General features: G+C 43.0%; 1 protein-coding gene across 3 annotated transcripts in view; it reads right to left on the minus strand.

The window, feature by feature from the left end:
- Positions 1-13,298, minus strand: part of IL17RA (interleukin 17 receptor A) — a 47,595-nt gene extending 34,297 nt beyond the window's left edge. For 2 of the 3 annotated variants that reach the window (XM_043517739.1, XM_038387452.2), the window contains exon 1: positions 13,097-13,298. In XM_043517739.1, coding sequence (XP_043373674.1) covers positions 13,097-13,210 — 114 coding nt within the window. In that variant the 5' untranslated portion in view covers positions 13,211-13,298. Of the gene's footprint in view, positions 1-4,786; positions 4,793-13,096 lie in introns of those variants that run through there. The other variant, XM_043517745.1, reaches the window with a different exon arrangement.
- Positions 13,299-13,600: the final 302 nt, after the last annotated feature.

A 13,600-nucleotide genomic window follows, 5' to 3' on the forward strand; every position in this document is an offset into this window, starting at 1 on the left:
TAGCAAGGAGCTGGTTTTTGGCAAGAATTATCTGGAACCACTCTCTGTGTTCTGTTGGCAGATGTTCAATAAAGGAGATCAGGTTGGTATAATTTGTGTGGTTGAACTTCGCCATTAAGGCCTGGTAGTTGGTGATTACAAACTGTAAAGTAGCTGAAGAATAATACTTATGATTTTTACTATAGGGCATAGATTTAGTGTGGTGCTACCTTCCACATTCATGAACAGCCTCAACCATCAAAGAGTTAGGAGATGGGTGAGAAAATAAAAATTCTGACTCCTTAGTGGGAACATGATATTTTTTGTCTGCCCTCTTGCACATGGGAGGAATTGAGGCCGGAGTATGCAAGATGAATTTTGCAGGATCCAGCAGTGCCTTATTGACTAACCGAGCAATGCAGGAAGTGGAGGCTGTATGCAGGGATGTCGAGCAGCAGATGCTGTTCTTCAATCTCCCCAAGGAGGATCTGTAAAGAATCCATGACCCTCTTGATGAGATTGTGAAACTGCTTAAAATAGTCAGCCAGGGATGGCATGACAGCTTCATCCGGGGATGAAGAGGAAATGTTTGCAGTTGGAGAAACCTCCTCGTCAGCCCTGTCCTCCTGTTCCTCAGAGGTCTCTTCCAGTGGCTCCAGTCTCCTAGAAAGGGAGGATCGTTTATCTCTATGAAGGGCAGAGATTGAGGCCCTACAGAATTGATGACAATAAGCTGCACAGGGGTCCCAGGTTGGCCAAGGGAGTGGCACATTTGGCACGGCTTGTCCCAGTGGGATGGTAGTTGTGGATGTCTGTCACAAGTAAGCTCAGGCAACTCAGGACCTCAGGAAAAGAACCTTCACAGGGGCATAGTGGAGAGCTTTGCCCAGATATCTGAGAGGCTGAGGCAAAATCTTCATCAGAATCCTCCTCTTCAAAGTCGCTCAGTAATGCGGGGGCAACAGAAGAAGCCTGAGGTACCACTATCAGTACCAGAGGGGTATCCGGAGATCTGGAAGTTCTCAGCACTGAGAAGAGATTTACATGAGCAATAGTGAATCAGGTGTCTCTGATATTGTGAGGTCTCAGGGAAGCCAGAATTCTTGCGGTACCAAGAGCGCTGTCCAGGGCTTGAGCTGAAGTAATGGTAGTGAAGGAGTTGATGGTACCACAAGTTTTGAATGCTCTGGAAGGAACCTGGACAGAGCCTGAATGGTCTTTTTCGGTACTGTGGTAGAGCTCTTCTTGCCACCCTGGTGTCCTGGAGCCTGATATTTTAGGGTCTCTTTGCTTAGTTGTGCTCTTGGTATCTGAGGAACCAGCAGCCTCAGGGTACCATGTCAGAGATCACTGGAATCTGGGGCAGCTGACAACTTCAAGATAGATCCTCTACCTGGAAACTAAGGGCAAGATCTTTGGAAGACTTATAAAAAGAGTCTTGGGTCTTCCTCTTAGATGCCTTTGAGGAGTGTGGCTCAGAGACAGAAGAGGCAGGCGACTTACTTGGAGACTGGCATATGCGGGAGGGGAGGCTCCTGGCCTGGGTCAAAAGCTGGATGCAGCAAGCTCTCCATCATAAGGAGTTGACGTTTTATCTCCTTGTTCTTTCTGGCTCTAGATTTTAATGCCAGACAGAAGTTGCACTTTTGGGAAATATGAGATTTCCCAAGGCAACAGAGACAGTGGGAGTGTCTGTTGCTCACTGGGATTGTCTCCTGGCACAACAGGCAATGCTTGAATCCAGGAGAACCAGACATACCTTTGAAAGGGGCAAAACCTCCCCAGAGTGGGGGGACTCTATCTAAAAGCTATATATATGGAATTTTTTTTTGTTTTTAAAAAAACTAATACAACTAACTATTACTAAGTACTAACTATTATAATACACTCACTACAAAAGCTAAGAGAACATAGTGGAGGAAAAACAATGTGGACAACTAGCTAAGGCTGTCTCTCAAGTCAGGGAAGTTGAAAAGGAACTGAGGATGGTTAGCCCATGCAGTACTATACAACAATGGTATGGGCCATGAGGCTGAGTCACATGCATGCATGGGCCGAATGAACATTGCTATGAGAAATCTCAGATCAAAGGCGTAGGGGGCGCAAGCGCAACTGGAGTGGAACACTCATAGGAACACTACTCAAAGAAGCAGCTGACTCAACATGGTAAGGAAATGCCAGTTGAGGCAGGAGGAGGAAGTGTTGCAACTAAGTTTCTCAATCTACATTACCACTCTAAAAACTGAACAACATAGTGCCGATTTAATCAGAGTCTCCTCCCTCAAAACCAAATGTTCTAGGCCAGTGTTTCTCAATCAAGGGTATGCATACTACTGAGGCCATGCAGAGGCCTTCTGGGGGTATGTAAACTCATCTAAATATTTGCCTAGGTTTACAACTGGCTACATAAAAAGCACTAGCAAAGTCAGTACAAACTAAAATTTCATACAGACAATGACTTGGTTAGAACGGCTCTATATACTATTCACTGAAAATGTAAGCATAATATTTATATTTCAATTGATTTATTTTATAATTATATGGTAAAAATGAGAAAGTAAGCAATTTTTCAGTAACTGTGCTGCGACACTTTTGTATGTTTGTCTGATTTTGTAAGCAAGTAGTTTTTAAGTGAGGTGAAACTTGGGGTATGCAAGACAAATCAGACTCCTGAAAGGGGTACAGTAATCTGGAAAGGCCTAGAGCCACTGTTCTGGGCAAAGCCATTTGGAGAGATTCTTCACTGACATCCCCCTACACCATTCTTTTTTATGTCCATACAGAACTGGCAACAGTATTCAGGTTCATCCAGCAACATCAATTGGTTGATGGGGATTGTGACAAAAGAAATGTGTTTCCACTGAAATTAAGATATTTGAGATTAACTCCAGTCCTGAGCACTCAGTAAGATTTCTGTTGGGCTTTCTGTCTTGCTGGACCCCTTCATGACATCTGGAATTTTTTTTTTTAATAGCAATCATATCTGTAGATTAAATGATCATCTATAGATACTCACAAGCCTCTGTAGTCCCCAGACAAAGTGGTTAATAATCCCTGCAATAATAGATAGTCTATTTATAATGCCAGGGTGTGCTGACTAGATCATGAACCAGAATGAAATCCTACAAGCAGAAGCAGCAGTAGATAGGCCTCCTACTTAGTCAAGGTCCCCATTCCATCCTCCTCCAGACTCTCAACTGACTTGTTTCCCAGTGAACCGTTCCCTTCTTCCTACCCCATATTGGCCTCTTCAACTATTGGGCTAAAAGCCTTTGTTCACACATATCTGGGCTCATTTAAAAATTAAAAGTTGTGTCTAGTCAGGCAAAAATTCAGGTTATTTACTAGTCAGGCTGAGATGCTTTCAGTACTTAAGCATCCTAAGGTTGTATAAGGTATTTTCCTCCTTAAAGAAAAGTTTATGTGCCACAGAGTCCAAGAATGCCTTCCTGACTATAAGACAAGAGAGGAAAACATAGCACAAAACTGAATCATAAACCCAGGCAGGGAAATAAGAATTCGGGAGAAGATTTCTGGAAAGCTGGTTCCACAACTATACTGCCAAGGAAACAATAGCATATCTGTATCAGGCCTCCAGGAAAATACCAATGATTCTCTTCTCCTTTACTGCTCTCTAGATTAGACTTGACCAACTTAGATATCTAAACATCTAACTCCTCCTTGCTAGACCCCAATAATTGTCATAGATTACAGTCTGTATGACAAAAAAAGTGACAACATCATGCCTCTCATATTATCACTAGCTACTACAGGTTCCCTCCCTCTCCTAGCTACATACAACCCCCTTCTAACACTGTAGAGGAAAAAGCATAATTCTCAGCAAAGAAAGGGTTAAAATTTTAGCAAAGAGCAATGCTCTGATCCCATTGCTTGGTCATTTAAACAAATAGCTACACATCACAGAACCAAGATGACTTTTTATATGATGTTGCTCATTACTGGTTTTTGGAAAACCTTGAATACTACATTAACATACATATTTGTATAATTATAGTATCTCCTTCATCCTCCCATCCCAGGATATATATCAAAGAGGGTACTGCCTCAATTCTCCAAAGTAGACAGAGCAACTAATTTCAATTCCAAGTGCAACTGCAGATTTTAAATCTAATGACATTTTGCATTGTAACTTCTATCTAAACTCTCAGAATATAAAATCTTCAGGGGAAAGGATCATCTTTTTGTTGTGTGCACATGATGCTAAAACAACAAGCCTCCACTATGGGCCTCACAGTAGTACTGCAATACAAATACATTGTAAACACTGCAACAACTACCACCCCTCTAATACTGCATTTAAAAATCTAGAAAATAGAGGGACGCTGTTTAAGGCTCCCCATCATGTGTAAAATAAGCAGGGTTTGGACGGGAGGTTGCCACCTTGAGGTGAAGGAGAACTGAAATTATATCCATTGGGCCAGATGCTAACCTAGGTTCACAGAACTATCGCTGGTTTTCCAATCGTTAAGAGGATTCTGTTAATATTATCAGATGGTTTACACATTATGCAGATTGGCTTACATAAGTACGTTACAATTGTCTATCAACTAGAGCAGGGGTCTCAAACTCAATTTACCTTAGGGCCAGTGCCAGTCCTCAAATCCTCCCAGCGGGCCAATAATGTCACTGAAGATGGTGTTCAGAAAAGAAAACGTTTATATTGTATTTTTTATTTTGAATTTCTTAGAAATAATAAAACTGTCATACAACTTTATACAATTCTTCGCCTGCCAGAACCTGGCAATGCTTCAGTTCTGTCAGTTTGTTGATGTTTGGCCTCAGTGACTGAGCAGTTGAAACTTTCAGGATTTCAGCAAGGTGGGCATCAGATAGTTGTGTTTGGGATTTTGACTTGTTTATATTCATTGTGGAAAAAAGTGATGCTGCCTCCATGGCTGACTCTGCCTGGCAACTAGTGATGGTATCTCTGTCCCTATCCCCCAGCCAATGGAAGCTGCAGGGGGCGGTGCCTGCCGCAGACATTGCCAGCAGCATGGCTGCATGCGGCTCTCCTCTGCAGCCACAGTGGGGAGGTTCTCAGGCTGCAGATGGCCCGCGGGCCTGGACTTTGAGACCCCTGAACTAGAGGAAGAATTCTGCTTTATGACATGCTCCAAGTTATGCTGATACCATGTGAAATTTTACGTCTACTTTTAACAATCTACATATTCGGCACTCTTCCAGGCTGTTCGCAAAGTATGGATAAAGCTATTAGCTTATTGGGGGCCACAGTATTGTGTGTAGGATCATGATATGCGGTGAAGAACAGCCTGAAAGGTTGAAAAATTGACTGATTTGGGTAATGCAGCATTCTGGCATTCTTCAAATTATATAAAAGTTATCAATTAGACTAATTCCAACTGTTGGGCTCTATTTAGATCAATGCTGGTACTCTTAAAGGAAGACTTATCTGGAACTGAAGAAAAATGCACATGTAAGGGCTCTGTGTAGTAGGGTGCAATACACAGGAGTACTGGTAAGAGATTTGGCTTTATTTGTCAGTGTCAGACACTAGACACAGAATAGGTTTGCAAAGCTTAATGCCCTTCTCGCATTAGAGTGGTCAGTATCCACTGACTCCAATAGCTACTGTTACACTCTGGAGTTTGACAATTTTACTTAACCAAGAGGGCGTTCATGGAAGACAAACTACTTTGGTCATCAAGCATGACTCCTAACTTTTGTTCTGATCTACTTTCTGGATCCTCATTTCCAATGCAGCTAGCCTGAAATATTTTAACCTTCAGTCAGAGCAGGAATTATAATTCAATCAGAAGACTGCAACCAACTGAAGTGGGGGAGGCAGTAACTAAAGCAAACCTGACAGGCTACATCAGACTTTGACTTGCTAGAATGTCTTGCATAACAAAAGGGGACTATAATCAAATAAGCATACACAATTACTGCTGTTTAGTTACAGAACTTCTCCTCTAAATGGAATACTTACAGTTTGCATACAAAAAGTCAGCTAAAAACCTAATTTGATATAAACAATGTGGGCATGCTGAATAAATCACACAGCCACATATAGGATAGCAAGCAGTGATAAGTCATCACTCTTGAATTATGTCACCTCTAATTTGTGCAAATAGTTTTTACCACACTGCACGTTCTCCCTCCCCCCCGCCAACTTCTACTATTTCACAAACCATAGTATTGAGTATGTTTCAAACCATCTAAGGCTCTATCTAGAATCAGAAGCTGCAGTTCATTTGTCCTGCCAGGAGCACATGATACCAGCACACCAGAGCCACATCGACTACTTACTAGGTACTAGGTAGAACACACGGTGTTGGTTTTGACTTAGAAAGTCCTAAATCACCTGGCAACTACTTAGCTGAAATACCACATCCCTTCACAAGACACATTGTCACAGTTGAGGTCAGCAGGAGTACCTAAGCTCAGGGCCAACTCTAGGCACCAGCTAAGCAAGCTGGTGCCTGGGGCAGCACAGCTAAAGGGGCGGCGCTCCGGCAGCAGCCCCGGCGGCAATTTGGTGGCAGCTCCTCTCCGTTGTTTCCCGCGGTGGCAATTCGGCGGCGACTCTTCCAGCTCGGGACTCGCTGTCGACGGCAGCTCCCTCTGATGTACCTGTTCTCTCTGCCGGCGGCATATTCGGCAGGGTTTTTTTTTTTTTTTTGGCGCTGCTTGGGGCGACAAAAAACGTAGAGCCGGCCCTGCCTAAGCTGGATCTCTACTTGTCTAAGAGAGACAGGTGGCTAGTGGGATATTCTCTAGGAGAACCGTTCATCTATAGGGGAGAAGTTTTTCGCAGAAGTGGGTGGGTGAGATTCTGTGGCCTGCGTTGTGCAGGAGGTTGGAGTAGATGATTATAACAGTCCCTTCTGACCTTAGTATCTATGAATCTTAAGAAGACAGAGTACCACTTATTTCCATAAAGCTAAAAATGTGCAAGAGTTGCCATAGTAACAGACTGATGGAAGGTAGGGGTTAAGACGAGGAAATAATAAAGGGAACAGTTTAGCATAGAAGCAGAAGACAGCTCACCACTTTAATGCCACACAGTAATGTTTGTAGGCATCATTACAGAGATAAGTTTAAGAAGGGATTTAAAAGATAAGGCAGAAACCTTATCAATTTTGATGGGAAATTTTTCCCATGCATAAAAAAGGCAACCTGGAAGACAACATGGAGGTGCTTGAAGTTACATCCAAGCAAATAATGGATTTTTAGGTTCACTGGCAATTTTGAAAAGTAAAAAAAAAAACTGTTCATGTTGACTTTCACTTTTTTTTTTATAAGTAATTAAATAGTCATTTGAGCAGGGACTTGTGCTTGGGTATCCCAAATGCTAGGTCAGTTCCCCAACCAGCAGGCTAGTGTCATTCCCACTCTCCTTCTCTGGCCCAATGACCATCCATTGTTATTCACAGTGACAATTCAGTTATTCATGATGACAATGGATAGCCATTGGGCCAAAATGATAATGAGAATGACTACAACATGGTAGTTAGGGCGCTCACCTGGGAAGTGGGAGGTGCAGGTTTAAGTACCTGTGGAATGTCTTCAAGAGAAGAGATTGAGAAAGCCCACACCAGATTATCCCAAAGCCCAGTGGTCAGGACACTCTCCTATAATGGAGGAGACCCAAGTTCAAATCCCTGCTCTACATTATGCGGGGGGGGGGGGGATTGAATCGAGGTCTCCCACATCCCAGGTGAGTGCCTAACTACTAGACAAAAACTATTCATCCAGAAATTCTGCCAAGCTCTACTTGAGGCTAGCTTCAGTGGCAGAATGAAGATGTGGGTTAGTGGCTTTATAAATTAATGTTTAGATCTGATTATTTATTAACCACATTTCCTTTCTGTATTTTTTATTCTTGTTGTTGATGCTTTAAAAAAAATCACAGTGCTATGTGCAATGGGAAACATCACAAATATGGAAAATTGGATACTGGTCCATCAGCATTGAGTCATAACAGTTCAGTCATACAATTAATAGGAGGCCAACATTTCCTAGCAGGACTCTGTGGGAACCCAAAGGCACCTGCATTAGGCTGGGAAGGGCTCCCTGCTGTCCCTTAAAAGATGGCTGCAGCAGGATAGGAAGAGTTCCAAGCTTGCAGAGTTTACCTCTCATCTGAGCACGAGTACGTGTAATGTTTTTGGTGAGCTGCCTCTCAAGTGCCTGGCTGCTGCAGCCCGACCTACTTATGATCTACTGCCACTTCCTTTTTCTGATCCCTTATCTTGCAAGAACAGATTAGTTAGGCTCTGTGTACACTATACAAAGAACACTTCCTAAATAAATGCGTGTTTAGAACTGGTAAAAACAAAAGTCAATTTTCCAAAGGAAATTTTGAATTTTAATTGACAAAAACAAAATTTAATTTTTCTGCTTTCTAAAGCTGTTCAGTAAAAATGTTCTGTTTTTTAAAAGCCCAAAACTTAAAAATGTAACTGAAAAATTCCAGTTTTTAGTTTGCTTGTTTGTTTAAAAAAAACAAAAATGTAAAATTTTGATCCATTTTGGTTAAAAAGACATTTTTTGATGAAAAGCATGTTGAGAATATTTTGACTAGCTGTAGTTGTGATACTGTTTGTTCTGGCTAGCAGCAATAATCTATAGCAAAAAAAAAAAAAAAGTTAGCAGAAAAGGGAAAAAAGGGAACACATACTGTGGCCCAGATTAAAAAATACATTTTCTCTAGTTCCTCTCTGCAGAGACTCCGTCTCCTATCCATCAGCATCACTTTCATGAAGTGTAAAAGTTTCTATGAGTGTTCCTTCTGTGAGGTCTTTTGTGGGTCCTTGTCCTTTTTCCAAGTTAAAACTGCTGGTCTGAATTCAAACAGGGATCCAGGTTCTCAGCACATTCTGTACGTCTTTCCAACAATTTATTAAAATTGGTAGGGGCTATGAAACATCGTATCCCACCGGGCTTCAAAAAACAGGCCTTTTTATAAAACAGTTACAGAAACAATGACAAAGGTGTTGGTCAAGAGCTGCAATCCAACTGGCTGAAGAGGCTTTTATCCTATGTGATTATGTTTAAACAAGCACATTTGGAGAATAGAACCTTGCCTCCAACCAGATTATACCACATTAAGACATCTCTTACTAAAAGGTTCTTGGTTTGCCACTGCAGAATGGGAATACCAGCGATGAATCAGTCCCACAAAATTGAAATCTAAATGTATTTTTAAGAAATTACTCCTCATTTCCCTCTCCATCCCATGGAAACAGTTCAGTATTACTTTTGTGATCATCACAGGTATCTGTTGATATGGCACTTCTCATTCTCTGCCCCTTCTCCTGAATCGCAGCAACCAGATCAGGGCTTTCAAGAACATAAATTACTGCTGCTTGTCCCAACCTGCTCAAATTATCATCATTAGCAGAAACTTGATTAGGATTACAAAAGGGAAGTGCGCATCACCAACCTTGCTTAGCAACAATTTCCTTTTTAAAAACCCACTACAGCGGCTGCTGCTGACTGGGAAGGGTGTCGAATGTATGCTCTATGAAGTCAGGCTCAGACTAATGCTGCCCAGGGGAAAGGGAGATTTGGAGGCTTTTCAAATGCAAAAATTTAAAATAGACAACTTTTGTGTATTTATATCTACAATTTTACAGGTATACCTAAAAGATCACTTTTGTTATTTACTACTATTACCCCTCTTATGTGTTTTTAAAATATTATTAGATTTTCTTGGACCAATTATAAAACTTATATAAATTTATGGAACATTAAAGTTAGAAGAAAATTCAAAATCTAGTAAAGTAACAACATATGCACCTACTCCATAAATGCACTTCCAGGGTATGTAGAGACATTTGACTGCATTTAGCCAATGCACATCTCATCATATTACTGCTCATTTACACTAAATTGCTATGCGGCTTGGTATGCATAAAAGACAACCAGAATGCAAGCAACTAATCAAAAGGTGTCCAGGGATTAGTATAAATTATTTTGCAGTGTTATTCTCATTAAACTGTACAAATAGGCTAATTGAGTTCTGATCTGTGTGGTTACATCAGACAACCAATCAGGCAATGTCCTTTTTCTTGGACAGATTTCATTGCACAGTGAACATTAAGCCTTTAGAAGTTGACTGTTCGCTTGGGGTATTTTTAATAAGAGCAGTTAAAAGTTATAGAACCTATTGAGCCTGTACAGGGAAAGTGATTCAGCTGTTATTGAATGTTCACAGGAATTAGGGAGGGAGACAGCAGTTTGCAGCTGGGACAAGGAGAGGGAATAGGGAAGAGCCAGGTTGAGAAGAACAGAAGAGTAATAGAGACAAAGACTGGGTCACTTGAAAAGAAGGACAGAAAGGACTGGAAATTGACACATTTGCTTGCTCAGCACTTCAGTATTCTAAGGGTTAAATCAATCTGCATAAAGAAATCTCCTGGCCACTTCATCTTGGGTGGGGAACTGCACTACTGAGTCTACTGGGGAAAGGTGTGCACTGGGGGAGTATGTGTTTTCAAAGGTTTCAGAAAATATCTTCCATTGTAAAGGTTTCTTTAGTTAACCCTAGACTAATGGTTCCCAAATTGTATTGATTCACATTCCCATCTTAAGAACGTAAGAATGGCTATTCTGGGCCAGACCAATGGTCCATCTAGCTCAGTATCCTATCTTCCAACAGTAGTCAGTACCAAATGCTTCAGAGGGAATGAACGAACAGAGCAATTATTGAGTGATCCATTCTCTGTCATCCACTTCCAGCTTCTGGCAGTCAATAGGCTTAGGGACACCCACAGCATGTGGTTGTGTCCAACCATCCTGGCTAATAGCCACTGATGGACCTATCATCCATTAATTTATCTAATTCTTTTTTTAACCCAGTTACACTTTTGGCCTTTACAACATCCCATGTAACAAGTTACACAGATTAACACTTTCTCCATACCATTCATGATTTTATAGACTTCCATCACATTAGTCATCTCTTTTCTGAAGTTTCAGAGTAGCAGCCGTGTTAGTCTGTATTCGCAAAAAGAAAAGGAGTACTTGTGGCACCTTAGAGACTAACAAATTTATTTGAGCATAAGCTTTTGTGAGCTACAGCTCACTTCATCGGATGCATTCAGACAAGTTATCCAACCGGAGTAACTTGTCCAGCACATCCCCACATCCTGCCCAGGAACTCCAGGCAGCTTGGCAAATCTTAGCACCAGCCAGGGCTTATCACTTATTTCAAACATGTCAGTGACAGGCTTAATTCCAGACACTGGTCACCTGATCAGGCAAGTTCTGCAATATTTATATTTTAGCTTAACATTAAGATAAGTTGTTTTGTCAAGTGTAGATCACATCAATCACAGTCAGTTTCCAAAGCTACAGAAACACCCAAATACGAGTAATATTGTGTGACAAGTAGTGCATTTCCAGGCGATCCCATTATATTTTGGCAATGGGACTTTAACCACCATGGAAATACACAACCTGGATGGTGGTATTGCTGTTATATATGGAAAACAGAAAAATGCACTGAAGACCATTTACAATAGGGAATATGTTTCAAAGTATCCCTATGCAATTTCCATGAAAAGAGTGGTGCACAAAACTGATCTGTGCAGCTGCTTCTGTCTCAATGAAGAATTCCAAATTCAAACAGAGTCACTTCCCACTAATTTAGTGCCAAACCAGGCTTCCCTTAGGGTTTCCAGAGGCTAACTAGCTAAACACAAGAAACCCTAGTTGCTTGCCATAGCAAGTGTGGTTCTTCAAGAGGATTTGCAAGATGGGCAAGGAGGCTGGATTAGCGTGACCAGATGTCCTGATATTATTGGGACCATCCTGATATTAGGGGCTTTGTCTTATATATGCAATATACCTCAAAAAAAAAAAGTGTTCTGATTTTTCACACTTGCTATCTGGTCACCCTAGGGTTGATCTATATGAGTGAGTTATTCTTCTTCTCACAATGACTAATGTGAATCCTTCTTTTTAGCTGATTAACAAGCACTAGTGACCCTCCAATAGCTGTGTTAACTAGAGGTATCTGGGAGCATTTTTTTTTTTAATCAGAAAGGGGACAATGTCAAAGAAGAGCTTGTGTTTTCTAGCACACAAGAATGCTAATTCAAGATCAAAAATGATTTGGAGAAATTAAAGTGGTTTGCAGGGAAAGTTTTGGTACTAATACACAGTTAGGGCATCTCATAGCTTTCCCATGCAGTTAATTTTCACTGCCACCCACAGAATTCTGTACAGGATCAGTGAAAATAACCAAAAATCTCCCAAGTTTCATTTTGCTGCTGCTTGGGAAAGTTATGAGCAGCAGTTGCCTCACATTTATATTTAGAGCACTCCTCACAACTGTAAAAGCTAGAGACATTTTAAAATTAAACAGCAGACAGGAGGAAACCAGGCATCCTCACTTGCTGAATTAAAGCAAGCTTATTTTGATCCTGTATCTTCAATAATGTCTTTACGTTACTTCTTCATGTAAAGGAACATTATGCAGTTGCTGCAGGGAATGGGAGGTGAGATATCTGGAAAGAGTCTGGGATTGGAAGTGTTTCCGACAGGCCCTCTCTTAAGAAATCATGTCTTAATACAGACGTGTTTGAAAATCATTTTAAAACACCTGTAGCGGGCAAATTATTTTTTCCCCGGGGCCCTTGGAAGAAGGTTAAAAAAGCCCCCAAACCCCACTTTGTATACAGATCCCATTCTAATACAATAGGACTTTTCATCAACAGATGTCACAGGTCTTGACAAAAATTTCAAGTATTATTCAACTTTCACAGATGGGATAACTGAAGCAGAATTTCAGACCAAAATGTTAAAGAGCGGCCAGCGGTTTTGGGTGCCTAAACCTGGGGGCACTTTATGCCTGATTTTCAAAGGGGCAGCTGGGGCGATCAACCCCTCTGAAAATCAGGATCTGGAGGCATTAAAAAAAAAAAAAAAAAAAGGGTGCCGGTGACAGTGACACACCCCGGGCCTCGCCCCTTCACTTCAGCGGCCGGGGGCAGCCCCCAGCCCGTGTCCCCGCCCGCCGGGCCGCGCCGCCCAGGGCAGCCGGAGCGTGCGGGGCTCCCCGCCGCGGCCCGGACTGACCCGCCCCGCCCTCCGCGGTCGCTGTTCCCCCCGCCCGGGCGGCTCTTACCGGCTGCGAGCAGTCGAAGGGCGGCGGGGCGCTGAGGAGCAGCCGCAGCCCCAGGGCCCTGGACCCCAGCAGCAGCAGCAGGAGACGGGGGAGCGCCGCGGCCACCCGCCCCATGGCCCCAGCGCAGCGCAGCGGCCGCCCAGCACCACGGGCCGGCTTCGGCTTCCGGAGGGGGCGGGGCCGGCACTCACCTGAGGAGGAGCAGGGGGCGCGGCCTCGGGGCGAGCGGGGGCAGCACCTCGTCGGGGTGGAGCACCAGAGAGGGGGCGGGGCCTCTTGGCGAGGGGCGGGGCCAGAATTTACTAGGGCGGAGCCAAGCGGGAGCGGTACATAAGGAAGGGGGCGTGGCTGAGAGGAAAGCAGGGGGCGGGGCTTGTAGAGCTAGGGCTGTGACCGGCCGCTCTGGCAGGGCACAGCGACTAGACATGTCTGTGCTGGGGGGAGGGTGTAGGGCGGTGCTGTGCCTGTCTGCCTCTCGGGGAGGGCTGGGCTGGTCTCTGTTGG

Source organism: Dermochelys coriacea, chromosome 1 (assembly GCF_009764565.3).
Source record: "Dermochelys coriacea isolate rDerCor1 chromosome 1, rDerCor1.pri.v4, whole genome shotgun sequence".
Classification (NCBI taxonomy): domain Eukaryota; kingdom Metazoa; phylum Chordata; order Testudines; family Dermochelyidae; genus Dermochelys; species Dermochelys coriacea.